This window comes from Cherax quadricarinatus, chromosome 51 (assembly GCF_038502225.1).
Source record: "Cherax quadricarinatus isolate ZL_2023a chromosome 51, ASM3850222v1, whole genome shotgun sequence".
In the NCBI taxonomy this organism is placed as follows: domain Eukaryota; kingdom Metazoa; phylum Arthropoda; class Malacostraca; order Decapoda; family Parastacidae; genus Cherax; species Cherax quadricarinatus.
The window spans coordinates 6,550,932-6,575,710 of NC_091342.1; the positions used below are offsets into that span (position 1 = coordinate 6,550,932).

At 42.6% G+C, this 24,779-nt stretch overlaps 1 protein-coding gene across 8 annotated transcripts in view; it reads left to right on the forward strand.

Moving 5' to 3' along the window:
* LOC128694687 (metabotropic glutamate receptor) overlaps positions 1–24,779 on the forward strand; it is a 111,930-nt gene that overhangs the window by 11,561 nt on the left and 75,590 nt on the right. For 5 of the 8 annotated variants that reach the window (XR_011393400.1, XR_011393399.1, XM_053784915.2 and 2 more), the window contains exons 2-5: positions 20,419–20,854; positions 20,930–21,081; positions 21,752–21,900; positions 23,255–23,393. Coding sequence is in view for 6 of the 8 variants with exons in the window: in XM_053784915.2 (XP_053640890.1) it covers positions 20,761–20,854; positions 20,930–21,081; positions 21,752–21,900; positions 23,255–23,393 (534 nt within the window). In the remaining 2 variants the exon portion in view is untranslated. Of the gene's footprint in view, positions 1–20,418; positions 20,855–20,929; positions 21,082–21,720; positions 21,901–23,254; positions 23,394–24,779 lie in introns of all 8 variants that reach the window. The other 3 variants (XM_053784919.2, XM_053784920.2, XM_053784922.2) reach the window with 2 other exon arrangements.

Here is a 24,779-nt window from a genome sequence, read left to right on the forward strand (position 1 = left end):
TTATCAATACTAATTCCAGGACATAACTTGAAGACAGTAGGACTATGTACAGAAGATGAGGTAATCAGCCCCTCAACCTTGGAGTAGGTGTGAAGATCACCGTAGTCGTGGAGATTCTGAAGCATAAGCAAGGAACCTAGCGCTTATATACTAACGTCAGGTGGAAATGGGACATGTAGCAGACGAGGGCATAGTCACTGGTAGGCGGGATTACCAAATGGAAGTAGGTCCTACCCAAAGAGATGGGTTAGTTGTAGTTGTCGTAGAATGTACATGTCCTCAGAATCTTGATTCTGAGGACATGTACATAACCTTCACGACTACGACAACTACAACTAACCCATCTCTTTGGGTAGGACCTACTTCCACTGGGGAATGCCGCCTACCAGTGACTATGCCCTCGTCTGCTACATGTCCCATTTCCACCTGACGTTAGTATATAAGCGCCAGGTTCCTTGCTTCCGCTTCAGAATCTCCACGACTACGGTGATCTTCACACCTACTCCGAGGCTGAGGGACTGGTTACCTCGTCTTCTGTATATAGTTCTGTCTTCAAGTTATGTTCTGGAATTTCTATTGATAAAGCCACTGAATGGCGAAACGTCTACAATAAAGATAACCAGATGTTGCACATGTGTTAATTTCATCTTGTCGGTATTGTATACCATTCTTGTACAATGTGCGGGTTATTAGTGAATCGTTCCAGTCACGGCATTGTGCCTTTTTGTTATTTAGCAGCCAGGAAACCTGGTCTGAGACCAGACTGCGGAGGCGCTGATCTCTAGAAGAGACTACAGGTAACCTACTGGTAAGCAAGCTCTTGAAAATCTCGCCAGATAATCTATGGTGCTCCTCGCTGTGTCTAATTTATCAGCTCCTCGCTATATTGTCTCACTCACTCTTAACTATTTTATACATTATTTGGTATTAATAAGAACAAAATTGACATTTAGCTTTTGTTTATCTGTAATATGCATCAGCTGGCATGTAAAATCCTTTGTTTATATTGCTTGATGGTTGAGGGGGTCATTGCCCTAGAGGCCTGCTCCTGAAACAGGCCTCCTTGCTCATCGCTTGTATGTTATGAAGATTGAGACACTAATGCAACATGTGGGAATCTTTATTGAAGAAACGTTTCGCCACACAATGGCTTCATCAAATACTTGTATTGGCCTGTTTGCATTAGTGTATCAATCTTCAATTTGTCGGTTTTAAACCAATAATCACACTTGTATGTTATCTATTAAGGGTTAGGTGATCGACTCCGCGACACTGTCAGATCAGGTCGCCTAAATTAGAAAGAAAATATTACAAGATTAGGAGAAATATACATTGTGTTAATTGAATGTAACTAGACTTGTAAGACATACCTGTTACCTCGCACGAGTGGTGTTCCACAGGGGTCAGTGTTGGGCCCCTTGTTGTTCACAGTCTACATAAACGACATAGATAAGGGAATAAAGAGCGACATAAGCAAGTTTGCTGATGACACCAAAATAGGCTCGTCGAATTCATTCTGACGAGGACATTAGAGCACTCCAGGAAGATTTGAATAGACTGATGCAGTGGTCGGAGAAGTGACAGATGCAGTTTAATATAGACAAATGCAAAGTTCTAAACATTGGACAGGAAAATAACCATGCCACATATAAACTAAATAATGTAGATCTTAATATTGTGTAAGAAAGGTAGGTAAGACATATGCAACAGTTAGGTATCTTTATAGGTAAAGATACCTAACTGTTGCATGTCTTACCTAACAACCTGTCGGTATTTTATACCATTTTAATGTTCAGTAAGAAAGGTATAAAATACCGTGCAACATCTGGATATCTTTATTGTAGACGTTTCGCCATCCAGTGGCTTTATCAATACAGATTCTAGGACATAATTAGATGACGGTAGAACTATATACAAAAGATGAGGCAATCAGTCCCTCAGCCTCGAGTCGCTGTGATCAGTCCATCAGTCTTGAAAAGAATACAACATATGTGCTGTACCTCTCCTACCTACAGTATATAAGCCACTTCTTCGCACATATGCTGTATTTGTAGATGAATGGTTCAGAGAACCGACATGTTGATAAATTAGACACATGTGCAACTCTATTCAAGATTGATGGACTGACCACATCGACTCAAGGTTGAGGGACTGATTACCTCATTCTCCTCCTGTTCTTCAAGATTCTCCTTTGTATGGACTGATGAAGCCACTGTGTGGCGAAACGTTTCCTCACCAAGAGTTGCACATGTGTCTAATTTATCATATGCTGTATTCTTTTCAAGACCGATGAACTGACCACATCGACTCAAGACTGATTACCTCAAACTGCTCTTGTTCTTCATCATTCTCCTTTGTATGGACTGATGAAGCCACTGTGTGGCGAAACGTTTCCTCATTAAAGATACCCAAATGTTGCACATATCTAATTTATCCACTTCAAAAGTTGGTTTAGAAAGACACGTAAGCAAACACTATAACATATTTATTAGAAAACGTTTCGTATCATACATGATACTTAAGCAGCACCAACCCAACAACACAGGAGTCACATGATTTCATCGTCTACTCGTCCTCATCATAGGCAGAGGTTGTTTTGAGGCAATGGTATGGTGATACCGACAAGATGTGGAAAAAGACACTTATGTACAGTTCAGGACATTTATTAAAGGAAACGTTTCGCCACGAGTGGCTTCTTCAGTCCTAATACAGAGAAAACTAAGAAAACACACATATATATAGTGGCGGGAGTCAGGTGAGGTGATGCGTGCGTAGGGGTGGTAGTAGTAGTACATAAGAACATAAGAATGTAGGAGCACTGCAGAAGGCCCACTGGCCCATACGAGGCAGGTCCTTATCAAAACGACATCTACCCAAAGCTACTCAAGAAATAACTCCCGAACCATTTGAAACCAAACTATATATATGTGTGTTTTCTTAGTTTTCTCTGTATTAGGACTGAAGAAGCCACTCGTGGCGAAACGTTTCCTTTAATAAATGTCCTGAACTGTACATAAGTGTCTTTTTCCACAGAGGTTGTTTTGATAAGGACCTGCCTCGCATGGGCCAGTAGGCCTTCTACAGTGTTCCTCCATTCTTATGTTCTTATGACATTCCTCAGGTCACGTGCGTCACATCTCACTCTCCGCCTATATATATAATGTCTTTCTACCTCTGTATGTTAGAAGTGATCAAGGTCCCAGGACCGAAACGTTTTCTAATAAATATGTTAGTGTTTGCTTACGTGTCTTTCTAAACCAACTTGTCGGTATTTATTACCAAGGTTTATACCACTTCAAAAGTTGTACGAAATTGTTAAAAAATCTCAACTGTCACAAATCATTAACCAGTGTTGTATAAAATGTCAAGATTGCAAACCATAGCATTCTATTAAACTAACCAAATAAAATTATTCGGTACTGTAGTTTCAAGTTTAATTTTAAGTCTGTCCTTAATGTTCTGGCTAACAAGGTACTTTTTGACGATTAAGACACATGCGCGACAGTTGGGTATCTTGAAACTTTCAGCCTACACAGTAGGCTTCTTCATTCAGATACAGATGGAGCAAGTGTAGTAGTGTAATAAAGATGTAATCGGCCCATCAGTCTTACAGAAAAACTATTTGAGGTGGTCAGTCCCTCAGCCTGGAGAAGAGTTCAGCTCAATGGTCCAGGGACTGAAAAACAGCTTTGATAGGAAAAAAAAGTGTTAATGTATTTTACACGTTTATATCTGGTTATAATCGTAATGGGTTATTTATGCAGACATGAATTAAATCTCAAACATATTAGTATAGATTACATGTAGTTTTGAATTATTTGTATCGACTTACGTTTTAGCAAGGTACGCTTAAATTTAAAAACGTTGAAGTGTTTGTATGTTATTTACAGTAGGCAAATCCAGGGTGTTTTCCATAATGTAGAGTAATATGCCACTGTGGATAAAATGCTCAACATTTTTAACCATTTGTGAGTGAGTGACAATAGTTTCTCTGCCCAAGTTTATATTTAGTTGTCTGCATCAGCTGGTGACGCAACCTCCCAGAGATACTTGTCTATCATGCACCTGAAGACCAGTGAGATGGGATCCACTCTCTGAAATTTTACTATACTTGCTTCTGACACAAGGATGCCAAAATTGGTACTCCTGGAGTTAAGGGCATTTATGGACGAGTCGATTACATTTATGGTGTCAACTTTAGATACATGGACGCACTTGATTGCAAGGAGTATAGCGAACAGTTCAGTTTGAAGGGTAGAGGCCCCAATTGTTGTGTGCTCCAATTTCTGATTTCTGGCAGAGCCATTACCCTGTGACAAAAGTGGCACCACCAGCTGTCCCAGTGATGGTGGTGGTCGGCGCATTGTGTTGGTCTCCCCAGTCTCTTATGAGCTGCGGTGGCATCCAAACTTTCTCTGGAGTGGAAGAAAATGCTGGAACTGCTAAAGCAATCTTAGTATTTCCCGCAGATCCGGACGATACTCGGGGTTGGTGGGGATGGGGAAGGGGGGGTAATAAAATGTGGAAACTGAAGGCGAGGCTTGAGAAGCTTCACGGGTGTGTTGGGGGCTCGTCCAAGGTGCTGGGAGCTGTCTGGGGAGTGGTGGGAAGTGTCGGGCATCCTGTGGGATGGTCAGGGGTGCTTGGTTGGGTGTTCCAGGAGAGATAGGATTAGGTATGCTGGGGGGGGGGACCCGGTCCAGCCCGGCGACCCAAGAGCCAGCGCCCAACCACAGACAAGTCAATATAGATAAGAAAGAGCCTGGTATTGACGGTGGTGGGCCAACGGCGGCGAGGAGAAAGTGCAAGAGAGATTATATTAGTTGTCTCGCTTGTTCCTCTGCCTCCTCCCATTGTCTTCCCTTGTTTACCCGTCTTCTCCTTGTTTACTTGTCTTGATGCTGCTGCCGCCGCTCTTCTTGATGTACTTTTATCATTTGCTGATGAGTTTTATAGATTGTTCACTGCTTTGTTCATTCGTTCAGGCCTTTGGTTGTAGCTTAATAGCTCGGGGGATTTACTTGAATCTCGTGTGTACCGGGCGCTGGTATATACCAGTACAGTATTGTTTTTTCACCAGTGACTTGTATATCGGTCAGATTTATACTACAGACCACGTTGAGTGGATCAGTGGTAGTATGATGCATTGCATGTACTGGTGGTAGTGGGACATTGCATGTACTGGTGGTAGTGGGACATTGCATGTACTGGTGGTAGTGGGACAGTGCATGTACTGGTGGTAGTGGGACATTGCATGTACTGGTGGTAGTGGGACATTGCATGTACTGGTGGTAGTGGGACATTGCATATACTGGTGGTAGTGGGACATTGCATGTACTGGTGGTAGTGGGACATTGCATGTACTGGTGGTAGTGGGACATTGCATGTACTGGTGGTAGTGGGACGTTGCATGTACTGGTGGTAGTGGGACATTGCATGTACTGGTGGTAGTGGGACATTGCATGTACTGGTGGTAGTGGGACATTGCATGTACTGGTGGTAGTGGGACGTTGCATGTACTGGTGGTAGTGGGACGTTGCATGTACTGGTGGTAGTGGGACATTGCATGTACTGGTAGTGGGACAGTGCATGTACTGGTGGTAGTGGGACATTGCATGTACTGGTGGTAGTGGGACATTGCATGTACTGGTGGTAGTGGGACATTGCATATACTGGTGGTAGTGGGACATTGCATGTACTGGTGGTAGTGGGACATTGCATGTACTGGTGGTAGTGGGACATTGCATGTACTGGTGGTTAGGTAAGACACATATGCAACAGTTAGGTATCTTTATTTTGAAACGTTTCGCCTACACAGTAGGCTTCTTCAGTCGAGTACAGAAAAGTTGATAGAAGCAGAAGATACTTGAAGACGATGTAATCAGTCCATCACCCTTAAAGTTTTGAGGTGGTCAGTCCCTCAGTCTGGAGAAGAGCATTGTTCCGTTGTTGAAGTGACAGAATCGGGCCTTATATAGTCCCAGGAGGTGAGACGTAGGTTGATTTGGGAGGGCAGGTCCTTCTCAAACCCAGCCGTTCTCACTAGTAGAGGTTGTCGAAGTAGATGGTCTGTACCAAGATACCCTTGTGTTGCAGTGTCTGACAGAATGAACATTAAAATGGTATAAAATACCGACAGATTGTTAGGTAAGACACATATGCAACAGTTAGGTATCTTTATTTTGAAACGTTTCGCCTACACAGTAGGCTTCTTCAGTCGAGTACAGAAAAGTTGATAGAAGCAGAAGATACTTGAAGACGATGTAATCAGTCCATCACCCTTAAAGTTTTGAGGTGGTCAGTCCCTCAGTCTGGAGAAGAGCATTGTTCCGTTGTTGAAGTGACAGAATCGGGCCTTATATAGTCCCAGGAGGTGAGACGTAGGTTGATTTGGGAGGGCAGGTCCTTCTCAAACCCAGCCGTTCTCACTAGTAGAGGTTGTCGAAGTAGATGGTCTGTACCAAGATACCCTTGTGTTGCAGTGTCTGACAGAATGAAGGGACTGACCACCTCAAAACTTTAAGGGTGATGGACTGATTACATCGTCTTCAAGTATCTTCTGCTTCTATCAACTTTTCTGTACTCGACTGAAGAAGCCTACTGTGTAGGCGAAACGTTTCAAAATAAAGATACCTAACTGTTGCATATGTGTCTTACCTAACAATCTGTCGGTATTTTATACCATTTTAATGTTCATTCTGTCAGACACTGCAACACAAGGGTATCTTGGTACAGACCATCTACTTCGACAACCTCTACTAGTGAGAACGGCTGGGTTTGAGAAGGACCTGCCCTCCCAAATCAACCTACGTCTCACCTCCTGGGACTATATAAGGCCCGATTCTGTCACTTCAACAACGGAACAATGCTCTTCTCCAGACTGAGGGACTGACCACCTCAAAACTTTAAGGGTGATGGACTGATTACATCGTCTTCAAGTATCTTCTGCTTCTATCAACTTTTCTGTACTCGACTGAAGAAGCCTACTGTGTAGGCGAAACGTTTCAAAATAAAGATACCTAACTGTTGCATATGTGTCTTACCTAACAATCTGTCGGTATTTTATACCATTTTAATGTTCATGTACTGGTGGTAGTGGGACGTTGCATGTACTGGTGGTAGTGGGACGTTGCATGTACTGGTGGTAGTGGGACATTGCATGTACTGGTGGTAGTGGGACATTGCATGTACTGGTGGTAGTGGGACGTTGCATGTACTGGTGGTAGTGGGACATTGCATGTATTAGATTTAACACCCCGGCTAATGCTACCTGCCCCTTATAGACCAAGATATCCATCCTCCAGGCCTGGTACTTGCACTGACCTTGGTCTGTCAGGTGACACGAGACACTAACGTACTTTTTCCAGTATGGAAAGATCACGGGGTCATATTCTCTTACTTTGACTCGTGTTTTATTGACGCGAGTGTTTAGAAAGAGCGGTGATGGGTCATTTAGATCAGTAAAGGTGTAGATTGCGTGAGTGGAACCAGCTGGAAAGTGCTCTCGAGTTCTCTTAATGTCTTGTTATATAGCCCAGCAACATGTGCGTTACGCTGTCTGAATTTGCTGTTGGAGTGGTTGTTACGGGGGACGGGGGGGTTGTGCTGGGGGGTGGTCGTGATGGGTGGAGATTATGGGAATGGTTATCGTGAGGATGACAATTGAGAGGTAGTGGTGAGAGTTACTGGTGGTGGTTGTAATGGCGTGAGTGTGTTGGTGCAGAAAATAAGAAAGAACAACATATCTTGATGCTGGAACACGTGAATGACGGGTGAGTGACAGCACCCGTGAACTGAATGCACGCCGCAACACAGTGAACACTCAAGTGTTAGTTACATTAAGCACTCAGGTGGTACACTAAAAGTAAGCACTCTAGTAATACATTTGCGGTATCAGAGTGCCACACCTGCGCTCCATGCCCTACTTAACAATCCCTCCCTCCACAAGCAACGGTACACTTTGCATGTTATCTGATTAGTAAGTTAGTTTATTCAGGTATACACAAATTGTACAAGAATGGTATACAATACTGACAAGATGAAAGATTCTGAGGACGTGTACATAACCTTCACGACTACAACAACTAACTCATCTCTGGGTAGGACCTACTTCCACTGGGGAATCCCGCCTACCATACCATCTGCTATCTGTCCCCTTTTCCACCTGACGTTAGTATACAAGCGCCAGGCTCCTTGCCTCTGCTTCAGAATCTCGACGACTACGGTGCTCTTCGCACCAACTCCAAGGCTGAGGGACTGATCACCTCATCTTCTGTATATAGTTCTTCTGTCTTCAAATTATGTCCTGGAATTTATGTTGATAAAGCCACTGGATGGCGAAACGTCTACAGTAAAGATACCCAGATGTTGCACATGTGTATACACGCACAGTTACATAAATTATCATACATAAGAAAGAAGGGACACTGCAACAGGCCTATTGGCCCATGCGAGGCAGGTCCAAGTCTCCCACCGGCTTAAGCCAATGTCCCAATCTAGTCAGGTCAGGTCACATTCACTTAAGGAAGGAGCACGGCATCTGACCTAGTAGCACAAGCTAATCAGGTCCAACTCGCATCTAACCTATTTTTAAAACTATCCAATGTTTTAGCCTCTATAACTGTGCTCGGGAGTTTGTTCCAATCATCCAAAACTCTATTACCAAAGCAGTCCTTTCCTATATCCTTCCTGAATCTGAATTTTTCCAACTTAAATCCATTGCTGCGAATCCTGTCTGCTAGATATTTTAGCACGCTATTTACATCCTCTTTAATCTTGTTTTCCATTTATACACCTCAGTCATATCTCCCCTAATTCTACGCCTTTCTAGAGTGCAGATTCAGGGACCTCGGTCTATCCTCATAGGGAAGATTTCTGATACGTGGAATCAACTTTATCCTCCTTTGTATGGTTTCCAGAGCATTTATATCCATTCTGTAATACGGTGACCAAAACTGCAGCATAATCTAGACGAGGCCTAACCAAGGATATACTATAGAGTTGAACAACCTCAGGACTTCTATTATTTATGCTTCTTGATATTAAGCCAAGGATTCTGTTCGCCTTATTGCGTTGTAGTGACTAGAGTCGGCCCTAGAATATCACCTCTGCAGAGCCACTCTTACACCAAGCTTTTTAAATAGGAAAAGAAATGCAACAAAACTAAGTCAAAGAATTCCTTAAATCACCCATGATTATCTTTCATTCCCCAAGCCTTTTACAATGATAACCACCATTAATCATTCCCTAGAAACGTGGAAATGTGTACTAACTTTAAGTGGCCTTTGTCGATTTAATTACTTAAAAATATTTTAATATTAAATTTATTTTGCTAATGTTACTTCTAGTTTCAGAGAACACAGACGTGTTTTTGTTAAGCATTAGAGTAAATTGTCGTCAGGAAAAGTAATGTGTATTATCTTGCTACTCTCGGATCCCGGCTAGGTTGATATGTAAGATCTCAGAGTACACGTAAATAGTACAAGAACCTGAATTTCCTGAAGAAAACTTTAGTTGTATATATTATATATTCTTATACCATAATTTTTAAAGCGGTGGACCGGTAAGCCAGCTGAAGGCCTCGGTCAGATGACCAAAAACTCCAGGCTGCAGGTATCATATGACTAAAACCCGCATCAAGAAACATTTGTCCTGTTTTCTGACAAACCTTACCTAACCTGACCTTTAGTTGTCAGCCGCACGGATAGTACTAGGTTAAATAATTCTATTTACAAAATTAACATAGGTGGAGCAATGCCGGAAAACTGTCAGCCTCGATTTATCGCTGACAGATTTGTAAGCACTTAGCGTGCCAAGTAAGTAATGTTATTGTCACGTGACCGTCTGGTACTCTTGCAACACTAGGATAGTGCAGAATGTGGTTGTCGTTTGTGAAGCTTGTGCTATATTCTTCCCTCTAGGAATAAACTTGTTTCCGATGTTCAGTTCAACCTTCACAAAATTGCTTCAGTTTACCACTTGACAGAAGAACGTTAGCTATAACGGCAATTAAAGTTGAACAAGTTAATTCACCTTATTTCTGTACATGTGCTGTTGCTGTTGCTGCTGCTGCTGCTGCTGCTCCTCCTCCTCCTCCTGCTGCTGCTGCTCCTCCTCCTGCTGCTGCTGCTGCTCCTCCTGCTGCTGCTCCTGCTGCTGCTGCTCCTGCTGCTGCTGCTGCTGCTGCTGCTGCTGCTGCTGCTCCTCCTCCTGCTGCTGCTCCTGCTGCTGCTCCTGCTGCTGCTCCTGCTGCTGCTGCTGCTCCTCCTGCTGCTGCTGCTGCTCCTCCTGCTGTCGTAAGGGCAACTATGCTGACTCTGCTGCTGCTGCTGCTCTTGCTGCTGCTGCTGCTGCTGCTGCTGCTGCTGCTGCTGCTGCTCCTCCTCCTCCTCCTCCTCCTCCTCCTCCTCCTCCTCCTCCTCCTCCTCGGTTGTATGAATTAAAAAAAAAAAGATATAAAAATTATGAAGATATAGTAATATAAATATGTACTATGCTGCTGCTGCTGCTGCTCCTGCTGCTGCTGCTGCTGCTGCTCCTCCTCCTCCTCCTCCTCCTCCTCCTCCTCCTCCTCCTCCTCGGTTGTATGAATTAAAAAAAAAAGATATAAAAATTATGAAGATATAGTAATATAAATATGTACTATGCTGCTGCTGCTGCTGCTCCTGCTGCTCCTGCTGCTCCTGCTGCTCCTGCTGCTGCTGCTCCTGCTGCTGCTGCTGCTGCTTCTGCTGCTGCTCCTCCTCCTCTTGCTCCTCCTCCTCCTCCTCCTCCTCCTCCTCGGTTGTATGAATTAAAAAAAAAAAAAGATTATATAAAAATTATGAAGATATAGTAATATAAATTTGTAGTATGGTTGTGAAGGAATATAATGTTTGAGGCATGAATCAATAATACATTGTGTATGTTTAACCTATGATAACCAGGGTCAAGCGTGACTTATATCTAGCAGATTACTTACACTTGTGGAGCAGTGTGCGAGGAGGTGAAACCAAGCGAGCGCTCAAGAGAGCGTGTGAACCTCTTAAATACGTTTTAACTCAACAGACTGTGGGTATATTGTTAAAACTGACAATATTGACAGAACCTGTTGTTTAGATATCCAGTGTAGTCAAGTTTTGCAAGAAGTTTAATTTTACTGATTGTGTACTCGCCTAATTGTGGTTGCAGGGGTCGAGACTCTGCTCCTGGCCCCGCCTCTTCACCGACCGCTACTAGGTCCTCTCTCCCTCTGCTCCATGAGCTTTATCATACCTCGTCTTAAAACTATGTATAGTTCCTGCCTCCACTACATCGCTTGCCAGACTATTCCACTTCCTAACTATTCTATGACTGAAGAAATACTTCCTAACATCCCTTTGACTCATCTGAGTCTTCAGTTTACAATTGTGACCCCTTGTTTCTGTGTCCCATCTCTGGAACATCCTGTCTGTCCACCTTGTCTATTCCACGCAGTATTTTGTATGTCATTATCATGTCTCCCCTGACCCTCCTGTCCTCCAGTGTTGTCAGATCGATTTCCCTTAACCTTTCTTCATAGGACATTCCCCTTAGCTCTGGAACTAGCCTTGTTGCAAACCTTTGCACTTTGTGTGTCTGTATGTGTAATCTAGAAAGTAGGCAAGTGAATTTTTAAATTTAAGTTTTGCATCATTTGTGGGTGATACCAAATTAAGTATGAAAATCACCACGGTAGAAGACTGAAAATTTTCAGGTAATAAAATTTGTAGGCCATGAGAGAGACTGAGTATTCTGCTCTCCTAATGACCCACCTGCAGTCCATAATGTTTAAATATAACATAGCGAGTAAATTTCAAAAAGTTAAACTTTAGACGATGTTTCGGTGCGTTCTGGACCATTCTCAAGACAGTCGTAACCTGATGGTCCAGGACAGACCGAAACGTCATTTAATGTTTCCTCTTTTGAGTTTGTGATTTATGCCAGCCACGTTGGATATTATTCTCGTCATATCTACTGCCTCTGTTTTTCTAACCGTAAATAATATATATTCACGTGTAGTCATGCACAGCCTAAGGACTAAGCAGTAATTAGGTTTAATCCAAGGAAGCGGAAAGCAGCTCAGATTTCATGCATGAAGAGTTTTTTTTTACTGCCTTCTGATTGTCTCCCCGTCCCCTCCTTGTCTGAAGGGTTGCGGTAAATAGGTACCTGGGTTGTTAGTCTATTGTGGGTCGTATCATCGTGCGGAGGACCAAAAGAATTCCATTTGGAAATAATCCAAGGTTGCTTAGCTTTCCTAGGAGTAACTCTTCGGGTTTAATAACACAGTATCTTTTACACTTGATCTGTAATCTAGCTGGGGTAAGCCAGAGTGATTAAGCAGTTGTGGGGCCATTATTTGACGATGACCTGCGTCAGGAGAGGCTGCATCTACCAGTAAACTCAGGGATTCAGCAGTATTGAAGGTCACTTGCCCCATGGGCGGCGCGGTGGGTCACGACCCCCTGACCACGCCCAAATTCCCCCCACACGCGTGCCAACAAAGGCACAAGAAAATTGCGAGTCGCATGTACAACACTGATATCCTGCCGAAACTTTTCACCAGCACAACAGGCTTCATCTGTCGTTTACAGGCGGGTATAACACTGGAGACAACAGTAGTAGTATGCAGGTGATCATTCTTTCAGCCTTGGTAAGTAGGTGGTGGTGGTTAGCCTCTCAAACCTTGAGGATGACAAGAACAGCACGAACAAGAACAACAAGCACAACCACCGTGACAAGTTGGGATGAGTGCAAAATTATAAGTATGAAAATGTACCTTTTATTTAATGTACTTTTAATGTTTTATCAGACCTGACTCAACCATGTACTTTTTGTAGTATGTAATAGTATTTGGAGTTGAGAGGGAATGCCGCATACAAGATCAGGTGGAGACGAACGTGTGTAATAAACGTTTAATGCACTTAACGATTTACAAGACAGAATTTGTCTCGTAGTCCCTTACCTTTTAAGCTTTATCAGGTCGCATTACTGGTTGCTGACCTTTTGAACCCATTTTATACTTAAGGTTTAAAATGTATAGGCAGTGTCCATCTGTCACTTCCAGTTTATTCTATTTACCTATAGTCATGTGACTGGATGAAAGTGCTGCTTAACATCGTAGTTTCTCTTTTTCTCTTTTCTCTCTCTTTCTTTCTCTTTTTCTCTCTTTTTCTTTCTCTTTTTTTTTACACAGGGTTTGACAAGGTTAAGGATCCCTAGCTTTATTGACAAGTTATTTACAGGTTAAGGATTCCTAACTTTATTGGCAAGCTAAGAGCTGTTACCTACATCAGCTCATTTGAAAGCATTTTTATTGTTATGAGACATACAAGTAGGGAACAGGATAAAGTTGGAGCCATCTGTGCGCCAGCATTTTCATTTGATCAACTGACTTTATCTCGTTGACATCATTATGCTGAACGAATGTGTTCCATACTCGAGTCATCCTGGGTATGTATGATCTCAGATGGAGTGATGTTCTGGAGAAGGGTACAGCCAGAGTGAAGTTGCTGCTTTCTGTCCGTCTTGTGGCATAAAAGCTTGTTTCACGCTCTCCTCGAAGTGGATCCAAGTGTGGTACTTTGACAATATTGGTCTTGTACATAACAGTAAGGCCACCCACATCTCTATGTTGAAGGCTCTGCTGAAATGACAGATCTATCCAGGATGGGTCCAGGCGAGAAATGAGACGTCTTGCTGTGTTCTCTACTGTCAAGCAGTCGCAGATGAGAGGGGGGGGGGCAGGCAAACCAAGAAAGTGGAGCATACTCAAGGTGTGAGCGTACTTGTGCCTCGTACAGGATCTTGCAACCCCCTACTGTCAAGCAGATGCGAGATACGGCGAAGTGCTGTAAGCTTCCTGGCTGCCTTGTTTGCAAGATTTACAACATGGTTCTTCATGGTTAGTTTGGAGTCAAATTTCACCCCAAGGATATCAACTTCTCCAGGTGCCAACACCCTCCCATTCATCCTTACTACTGCACCAGCATTACCATCATGGTGCCTAGAGACGATCATCATTTGCGTTTTCTCGGTTGCAAATGTTACTTGCCATCTATTTCCCCAAGCTGATATAGCTCTCAGCTGGTGATTGATGTAGCTTAGAGCACCTGGCATTTCTTCTCTTGGATAAGTGAATGTCAGTGTACAGTCGTCTGCATATGCATGTGATTCTGGGATGAGATGAAGAAGGTCTTTGAAGTAGACATTCCATAACAATGGACCCAGCACGCTTCCTTGTGGAACACTTGCCCCAGTAGAATGTCTTGCTGATTCCGTTCCATTGAGAACTACACTTAGAGATCTACCATGAAGGTAGTCACTGAGGAGACAGCGTAGAGCCTGCAATTCCCAGTGCTTGAAGTTTTGCTAAGAGGCCCTGGTGCCACACCCGGTCGAAAGCGCCAGCAATGTCCAGGGCTACCACACAGCTGACTTTGGATTCATCCAGTGACTGGTGCCACTTAGTGGAGAGGTTTAACAACAGATCAGCAGCAGAGTCACCTTTCCTGAAGCCATATTGACGATCACAAAGTAGTGAGTGGTAGTCAAAAAACTGTCATTTGTCTTGAGATTGTCTCGAGGATCTTACCAGTGATTGACAGGAGTGACACTGGTCTGTAGTTGCTGATTTCTGCTCTGCTCTTCTTTTTTGTGAACAGGGACTACATTTGCCTCTTTCCATAGAGAGGGCCATTTACACTGTACTAGGCAGTGCTGAAAGATGCGAGTTAGAGGTGCTGCTAGCTGGTCTGCACATCTTCTCAACAATCTTGGGCTCAACTTGTCTGGGCCCACAGCCTTTTCTTGGTCAAGCGATTTAAGAAGGAAATGCACCTCCTCCTGCCTTATTGTCACCCCTGACAGTTTTGACACAGTTCTCTCTCTCTCTCTCTCTCTCTCTCTCTCTCTCTCTCTCTCTCTCTCTCTCTCTCTCTCTCTCTCTCTCTCTCTCTCTCTCTCTCTCTCTCATAGCGCATACCCCATATCCCGCAGCTCTGGGGCTAGTCTCGTTGCAAACCTTTGTACTTTTTCCAGCTACTTGACATGCTTCGTCACACATGGGCTCCATACTGGCAATGTATAACCCCAAGAAAGGCTTAATATTTGTTGAGTGTATACACGTTTACATGTGCATTGCGTATTGGGGGGGGGGGGGGAGGTCGACAGTGAGGTGCACACAGGCGTGTGTGAAAACTGGTGTAGTCACAGTTGAAGCAAAACAAGACACACGAGTGGCCAGTCACAATGGTGATACTGGCCAGGCGTGAAGATGAGGCAGACAAAGGTGACGCAGGTGAGGTCATGGCCACCCTCACCTCACATCACTGCCCCACACCACCAGGCATACTTTATTCCACAAAATTAAGTACATGAGCAATGTGCTGCTCTACATGATAGTTACATAGCGGGCAGAACTAGCGAAGCAAGGGATCACATGTTCAGGAGTGAAGGGTATTTTATTAATTAATGGGGGATTACTAATAGACCCCTAGCTGTCTTCAAGAGGGAGCTAGACTGAAACCTAAAGTCAGTACCTGACCAGCCAGGCTGTGGTTCGTACGTCAGTTTGCGTGCGGCCAGCCGTAACAGCCTGGTTGATCAGGCCCTGATCCACCACGAGGCCTGGTCATGAACCGGGCCGTGGGGGCGCTGACCCCCGGAACACCCTCCAGGTATACTCCAGGTACCTTGAAGAGTTCAGTATCCAGCCTGCAAAGAACAAGTAACTTGAGTATCGTCATTGACTCGGCATCCCTTGGCTTCAGAGTTTATGTAGCCAGTCACTTTCCTTGCTCTAACAATAGCAACATTGTTGTGATCTTGAATGTTAGATCTTTTCTGACGTCATTACTCCAAAGTTTCTGGCGTGAAGCTTCGCTTTGTTGAATGGTTCGAGTTTGTCCTGTACTCAATTTGTCTTTATTTTCTTTACTTCCTCCTGGATGAAACCTTGTTACCTCCCATCCTCCAAACATTGCATGACCTACACGAGTTGAGCTTTTCCCAGTGAACATAGATATATTGTGTTTAAATGGTTACTGGTAAACTCATTCTTGAGTTTACCAGTAACCCTCTGTGGTTTAGACCACTTATGTGGTATCCTCTGGTCAAAGTTCTGGATATGCAATAACAGCCTGACTTTTTTGCAAATAATGTTGGTGAGTGCTATCATTGCTTCTTACCAGCACTTACTAGCAAGTCCCTGGAAGCAGCAGCAGTAGTAGCGGTCATAAACACCATACTACACCACACAAGTCAGGCAGTTCTAGCATATCTACAACCCTTGGTAAACGATTGCTACTCAAGTGATACAGCCATTAGACAAGAAACCCAGCGTTCTAGTGGTACACTGTAATCACTATTTTACTACATGTAAACCACACAATAACCAAATTTCTGTAAACTCAGCATTGTAATCCTTATAGAGAATAAACTTTGAATTGAATTTGAATTTGAACAGTGATATAGCCATTAGATGACAAATTGTACGATCCAGGATTGTTTTTTAAAACAGTTTGTGACAGAGCCAACTAGGGGAAATAACCTCCTTGACTTGGTTCTTGCCAGTAGGGAAACACTAATTAATAATCTTGAGGTTAATGATGAGCTTGGGGAAAGTGATCACAAATCACTCAGTTTTAATATATCATGGAATTCCCCTAATAATGGCAATCAAGTCTCCGTCCCTGACTTTCGCTTGGCTGATTTCATAGGACTGAAAAATTGCTTAGGTGGGCTGAACTGGAATGACTTGACTAAGGGTCAGGTAGGTGGTGATGGTTGCCGATATGATGCTTTCCAGGGCATAGTTCTAGCTGCTCAGTCAAATTATGTTCCAAATAGGGAAATCAGATCAAACAAAAATTATCCTAAATGGATGAACAATAGATTAAAATATCTGATTGGTCAAAAGAGAGGCATATATAGGCAAATCAAAAGAGGAGAGGGGCAATTAAGAAATCGATATATTCAGTTAGAGAGAAATAAAAAAGGGAATTAGAAAAGCAAAGAGATTCTGAGGTTAAAGTTGCAAGAGAATCGAAGACTAACCCAAAAGGATTCTTTCAGGTATACAGAAGTAAGATCAGGGACAAGATAGGCCCACTCAAAAGTTCCTCGGGTCAGCTCACTGACAGTGATAAGGAAATGTGCAGAATTTTTAACATATACTTCCTCTCAGTTTTTACACAGGAGGATACCAGCGATATTCCAGTAATGATAAATTATGTAGAACAGGACGATAATAAACTGTGCACGATTAGGGTCACAAGTGACATGGTCCTTAGGCAAATAGATAAATTAAAACCTAACAAATCCCCAGGCCCTGATGAACTGTATGCAAGGGTTCTAAAGGAATGTAAAGAGGAGCTTAGCACACCTTTGGCTAATCTTTTCAACATATCACTACAAACTGGCATGGTGCCAGATAAGTGGAAAATGGCAAATGTGATACCTATTTTCAAAACAGGTGACAGGTCCTTAGCTTCGAACTATAGACCAATAAGCCTAACCTCCATAGTGGGAAAATTTATGGAATCAATAATTGCCGAGGCACTTCGTAGCCACCTTGTAAAGCATAAATTAATCAACGAATCTCAGCATGGTTTTACAAAGGGGCGTTCCTGCCTTACGAATTTATTAACTTTTTTCACTAAGGTATTTGAGGAGGCAGATCATGGTAATGAATATGATATTGTGTATATGGACTTCAGTAAGGCTTTTGACAGGGTCCCACATCAGAGACTATTGAGGAAAATTAAAGCACATGGAATAGGAGGAGAAATTTTTTCCTGGATAGAGGCATGGTTGACAAATAGGCAGCAGAGAGTTTGCATAAATGGGGAGAAATCAGAGTGGGGAAGTGTCACGAGCGGTGTTCCACAGGGGTCAGTGTTGGGCCCCCTGCTGTTCACAATCTACATAAACGACATAGATGAGGGCATAAAGAGCGACATCGGCAAGTTTGCCGATGACACCAAAATAGGCCGTCGAATTAATTCTGACGAGGACATTCGAGCACTCCAGGAAGATTTGAATAGACTGATGCAGTGGTCGGAGAAGTGGCAGATGCAGTTTAATATAGACAAATGCAAAGTTCTAAATGTTGGACAGGACAATAACCATGCCACATATAAACTAAATAATGTAGATCTTAATATTACGGATTGCGATAAAGATTTAAGAGTTCTGGTTAGCAGTAATCTGAAACCAAGACAACAGTGCATAAGTGTTCGCAATAAAGCTAATAGAATCCTTGGCTTCATATCAAGAAGCATAAATAATAGGAGTCCTCAGGTTGTTCTTCAACTCTATACATCCTTGGTTAGGCCTCATTTAGATTATGCTGCACAGTTTTGGTCACCGTATTACAGAATGGATATAAATTCTCTGGAAAATGTACAAAGGAGGATGACAAAGTTGATCCCATGTATCAGAAACCTTCCCTATGAGGATAGACTAAGGGCCCTGAATCTGCACTCTCTAGAAAGACTTAGAATTAGGGGGGATATGATTGAGGTGTATAAATGGAAGACAGGAATAAATAAAGGGGATGTAAATAGTGTGCTGAAAATATCTAGCCTAGACAGGACTCGCAGCAATGGTTTTAAGTTGGAAAAATTCAGATTCAGGAAGGATATAGGAAAGTACTGGTTTGGTAATAGTTGTGGATGAGTGGAACAAACTCCCAAGTACCGTTATAGAGGCCAGAACGTTGTGTAGCTTTAAAAATAGGTTGGATAAATACACGAGTAGATGTGGGTGGGTGTGAGTTGGACCTGATAGCTTGTGCTACCAGGTCGGTTGCCGTGTTCCTCCCTTAAGTCAATGTGACCTGACCTGACTAGGTTGGGTGCATTGGCTTAAGCCGGTAGGAGACTTGGACCTGCCTCGCATGGGCCAGTAGGCCTTCTGCAGTGTTCCTTCGTTCTTATGTTCTTATGTATCAGGAAGCAATGTTGGAGGTCCATCGGCCTCGCTTATATATCAGGCCAACCAATTTTTGAGAATCTAATGTGTTGCTCCACTTCTAACCTATGCTCACCTGACCACTTGCATTATCTTCTTGTTCTAGTTTCTCTGTATTAGGACTGAAGAAGCCACTTGGGGGGGGGAAGTTTTCTTAGTCTTGATAAGTGCACACATCTTTTAACCTAGTTGGTATTGTGATGGATGCCTCTGCATAATATGTTAAGTATACTGATATGATGGTTGCCTCTTATATGAAGAATCATAATGTATAAAAAGATTGCATTTTTTCTAGACCTTGGTCAGGCATTACCCGCATTAATCGCTTTTGGGTACAGGAAGGTCAGTGACCTCTTATAGACCATGTGTTATGTTCAGAGGGAGGATGAGTGGTAGTAGTTGGTGGGGTTCTGACCAGCCTAGTCGAAGGACTAAATGAGTGGTTCTACCTGCGACTAATAATTATCACTATACGACGGTGGAGAATCTTATGAATACTATTTCCTGGAGTTTACCCTTCATCAGTGCATCCCTCCATTAATAGTTCTCCCCTCCCTCTCTTGGTATATCATTGAAAGTGTAATGAATGGACATAAATCTGGTGGAAAATGTACGGAGAAGGATGACTAAGTTGATCCCATGTATCAGACATCTTTCCTAGAACAGACTGAAGACACTGAATTTGCACTCTGGAAAAACTTTGTGATAAATGATTAAGTGTACAAATGGGCTATAAATAATGTGCTGAAAATGTATCTAACCATCAGGATTTCAACAATTGATTAAAGTTGAAACCATTTAGATTTAGAAAGGATATCGGAAAATACTGGTTTGGCAGTAGTTGTAGACGAGTGGAACAAACCCTCAAATAACGTCATTGAAGCAAGAACTTTGGGTATTTTTATATAAAAATAAATTCGACAGGTACAGGAGTTGGACTTGCCTGGCATGCCTTAATATACCTGCTGCAGTTAGTTATGCAACCTGAGCGGCTACTTCATTTACACCCTCTGAGAGGTAGTGCATCACTAAAAAAGAGGATTACTGAAGTAACAGTGGGCAGTTACAGCTCTACAAATGCCAATTTTACATGAATTACGGATGTGCAACACTTGGGTATCTTGTAGAGGTTTCGCCATCCAGTGGCTTTATTAATATAATACATGGACATAATCTGAAGACTGTAAAAATGTGTACAGAAGACAGTGGAAGAGGTAATCAGTCCCTCGACCTAGTAGATGGTGATCACCGTAGCCGTGAAAAATCTGAAGGACAGATATGAAGATTGGCGCTTATGTACTGCACACAACACCATTTGGAGACAACCTCAAAAACTTTAGTATCAGGGCCCCGTCTATTCTTATTTAATTAATTTAATGATTATCAGTATGTATTGTCTGTGTTCGTGACTTGGCAACGGTGACGATATAGGTTTATTCTCCACAGGTGATGTCACGATAACCAATACCACGAGCTCTTTCTCTCCCTTCTGTATTATCACCCTACCAGCTTCCTCTCCTTTTTCCTAGGTTTCTTCATCCACTGCCTCCCCCTTTTCCTTGCCCACTTTCCCCTTAAATCTCTTTCCACTCTTCTGTCCCTTCTCTAAGATTTCTCGTATTTCTTGCTTGCTCCTGACCTTCCATGCTTCTCCTTTCCCATGTCTTCCCCCCCTTTTAGCTTCTCATTTGTAATTTCATCCTAACATTTCTTCCCATCCCACTTCCTTCTTCCCTCCTGCTGTCCCACCTACGTCCTGCTGCCCTGTCTCCTCCCTCGTGGCTGGTGATGGAGGAGTTTGAAGAGCTGACGACGCATTACGTGGCTGGGGTCTCCCACACTACCCACCACCACTCCCTGCTCACATCCACGCCCGCAGCAGGTGAGCCATGACCAGCATAGCGTTGTAGACCTAAAAGCAAATGAATGTTGTTTATAAATTGATCTGTTATAAAAGTGATTTGTTTATTTTCTGCAGATGGCGGTGAAGACAGCACAGTACCCAACAACAGCAGTAGTTTGGGCGTAGTGTACCTGCGAGCGGCACCGTGGGTGGTGCCTCTTCTGGCTGCTGCTGCAACCAATGCGGCAGCCATCGTCGCCTTCGAGGTGCGTGCTGGAGAGACTCGTGGATATGACGGGACCTAAAGTAATTCTAAAAGTGGCGTATAACCCCTCCCACCGAACACGTGGTGGTGACTTGTATACAGGTGTTCACAGTTACCGTGAAGTGAATTTTTCATGACTATTTTTTAATTACTATTACACCCGCCCCAGATCCTCCAACTTGATATCTCTTAATTTTAAATTTCTTTAATCATCGTAACTACTACAGAGATATCTCTTAATTTTAAATTTCTTTAATCATCGTAACTACTACAGAGCCAAAAAGAGAATCTCGCTCGCAGGAGTAATTTATTTCGAGCAATAATTCAGAAGTAGAACTCTTGAATAAGAGTAGGTAATAAGTACTACAACCACTAAAATTTATAAAACTTGGAATACTTTAAATGTTGTAGATGCGACACCACAGGCATACATTATTATTATTGTTTAGAAGTCTGGTGAAAAGAATATGCTGAGCCTGAATAGTGTAACCCGTGCTTTATGTATCTTTTATACCCGGTTTGTGTTTATGGATTGATAAATGAGGAGAGGACGGGTCTGCCTCGTTCAGGCAACCAGCATCAATATTTTTAAGTGCTGTATGAAGTTAATCCTGTATTTTTATGCGAGTGCCATTCTTAGGTGGCGGCACTGAGGATGTGGTCTCCGGCAGGTGTACGTGTTAGTGCGTGCTGCCCATGGGACGCCCTCTCGGCGACACCTCTTCCTGGGGCAGTGTCTGCTGGTAGGGCTGTTGCTGTGCTCGCTCTCAGGGCTTCCCATCGCTCTAACTCCAACACCTCTCTCCTGCGCTGCTACACGGTACACCCAGTCTCCTTATTCTTGCCCCTTAGCAACTGCTGTGCTAGATATATTTTTTTGTTTTGTCAGTGTGCGATTTCATTCCAGCATTCTAGTGCTTGTTTTCCTTGGTTTAAGTGCAATTTATTGGAAATCAGTAAGGAACACGAGTCATTTCTGAGTTGTTTCTTACTGATTGGGTTAATATTCAGCATCAGGGGCGTCGTAAGGGGGGGGCGCCCCCGGTGACACCATTTAGGGGGTGACACTATAGAGCCTCTAAATGTGACACTAATGACCAAAGCCATGCTGCAGCAACCTAAGAAAAATTCTTCGTTTCTATATAGCCTATTTTAGGATTACAGAGTACAAATAGGCCTAAATAGGGGGAAATCATTGATTTTGATGTGATAGATGATTTTGCAGGATTGAAGGCAAGGAAATGAAATATTAGATTCTTTGAGATGTTACCTGTACTCAGTTAAATCGGAACTAGTTTTTTTTCTTTATTTTTCAATTTTTTTCATTGTTGAAGATGAATAAATGTAGGATCTGTAGCCTGTACTCAAAGTGGTATTTGAGTTTTTCCTCATTATTACTACGATTATTTATTTTATCATTAATAAAGTTCGGTTTATGGCCTTTAAACGTTCCCATTGCTAAACATTAGTCACTGGTCATGCAGCAGTGATGTAACTGGAGTTTACTACCCCTATCCCCCCCGCCCTTGAATTTCATGGGGGTGACACCAAAGATGCTGCCCCGGGTGGCACCAACCCTAGCGACGCCTCTGTATCACCATATTGATAGTTGATTGAATATCATTATTTTGTAGCTCTTCTCTAATTTAACTTAATTTCTCAGATACATAATTTTCCATTATTCATATTAATTAGTTGAAGTTGCTTTAGTGTTTCTTTGACTGAATCACGTATTAGTTAAATAATCCTTGGCTGTACTGTAGCAGCAGATTAGAAAATATTTCATTAATTTATGAATTAAATTATTTTTAACAAAGATATAGTACTTAGTCCAATGAAAGTAGTTACTTGCACCCAGAATATCCCCCACTAGAGCTACAGTAGAATTAAAGAGAAACTTTCTTTGTAAAGGTAAGCGAAATGATGATATTTGACCTGATTTCTGAGGATGACCAAAATCTCTGCCATCTAGATTGCTGGATATTGATAGAAGCTTCAGTTATTAGGTACCCAGATGATAATAGCTTCTGATTTTATCCATTATTTTAGGTATTGTTCACATGTTCGTCTTTACACCTTTTGAGTGGTATGCCTTTGTGGGTACCAGCTTTTATGAGTATCAGAGACAGCCACTTGAGTAACATATTTGATGGCGAGAGATTTCATTGCTACAGATTGTTGGTTGGGGTGTCAAGTGCTCTGGTGTTTGCAGCGTTACTAGTAAAGTTTGTGTTCCTCATCTCCTTGAACTCGGGTGTGTACCTGCCAGCCCATTACCAAGGTCTGCTTCTCTTTTTCGTCGTCTTGGTGCAGGTCAGTGCCTCTGCTATTGCTTTTGAGTGTTAAAGGCATGTTGGTTATATTAGAAATTATACTTGATGCTTGTGTACGTACAGTATTTGCATTTAGTTATATTTAGTGATTTAGTTAAAATTATGTAAATAGTCCCAATAAATTGTATTTTGGTATGCATGTGCAGCATTGATGAATGGACAAAAACATTGCTGTGTTCACCATTAAGTAATATATTTCTGTATTAGTAAGAATATGATCACTATTTGCTGTACATTCAAACGTTTTACCGAAAATTGACGAAATTACGCTTTCACGAATTTTGCTGTCAGCTATATTTACGTAAGAGATTTTGCCCAATTTGAGTCCTATTTTAGATCAATTAGTACACTGTTTTTTCCAGTAGACCAAATTCACAGCTATTTCGCTAGGATGTCTTCCATTTTGTCGATTGAGCACAAGAAACTGCCTAATCAACTATTTCAACTGCCCAATAAAGTGATTAGAAATTAGTAATTTGGCCAATTTCACATAAATTTCAAAATATTCTAATTTCAAAATAAGGTTCTGAATAAACTATGCAGACATTCCTGGCACTAAAATAACATTTTCCCTATTCATTAGTTACCTTTCCAGGTTTTACATGTGAATTCCCTTTTCATTTTTTATTCACACATAAGAATAGTTTTACTGTTATGCAATTTTGTAATAATTTATACTTGGAGTGTTTCGGGGGTCAACGCCCCCGTGGCCCAGTCTGTGACCAGGCCTCTTGATGGACCAGGACCTGATCAACCAGGCTGTTACTGCTAGCTGCACGCAGTCCAACGTACGACCTACAGCCCGGCTGGTCAGGTACTGACTAGGTGCCTGTCCAGTGCCAGCTTGAAGACTGCCAGGGGTCTGTTGGTAATTCCCCTTAAGTATGCTGGGAGGCAGTTGAACAGTCTCGGGTCCCTGACACTTATTGTATGGTCTCTTAACGTGCTAGTGACACCCCTGCTTTTCATTGGGGGGATGTTGTATCGTCTGCCAAGTCTTTTGCTTTCGTAGCGAGTGATTTTCGTGTGCAAGTTTGATACTAATCCCTCTAGGATTTTCCAGGTGTATATCATCATGCATCTCTCCCGCCTGCATTCTAGGGAGTACAGGTTTAGGAACCTAAAGCATTCCCAGTAATTGAGGCGCTTTATCGCACTTATGCGTGTCGTGAAGGTTCTCTGTACATTTTCTAGGTCAGCAGTTTCTTCTGCCTTAAGGTGCTGTTAGTGTGCAGCAATATTCCAGCCTAGATAGAACAAGCAGCCTGAAGTGTCATCATGGGCTTGGCATAAGTAATATCAGTGCATTCGTGAACGCATATTAGACCCACCAGTTGGATGTGTATTGGACAAATGACTTGAATTG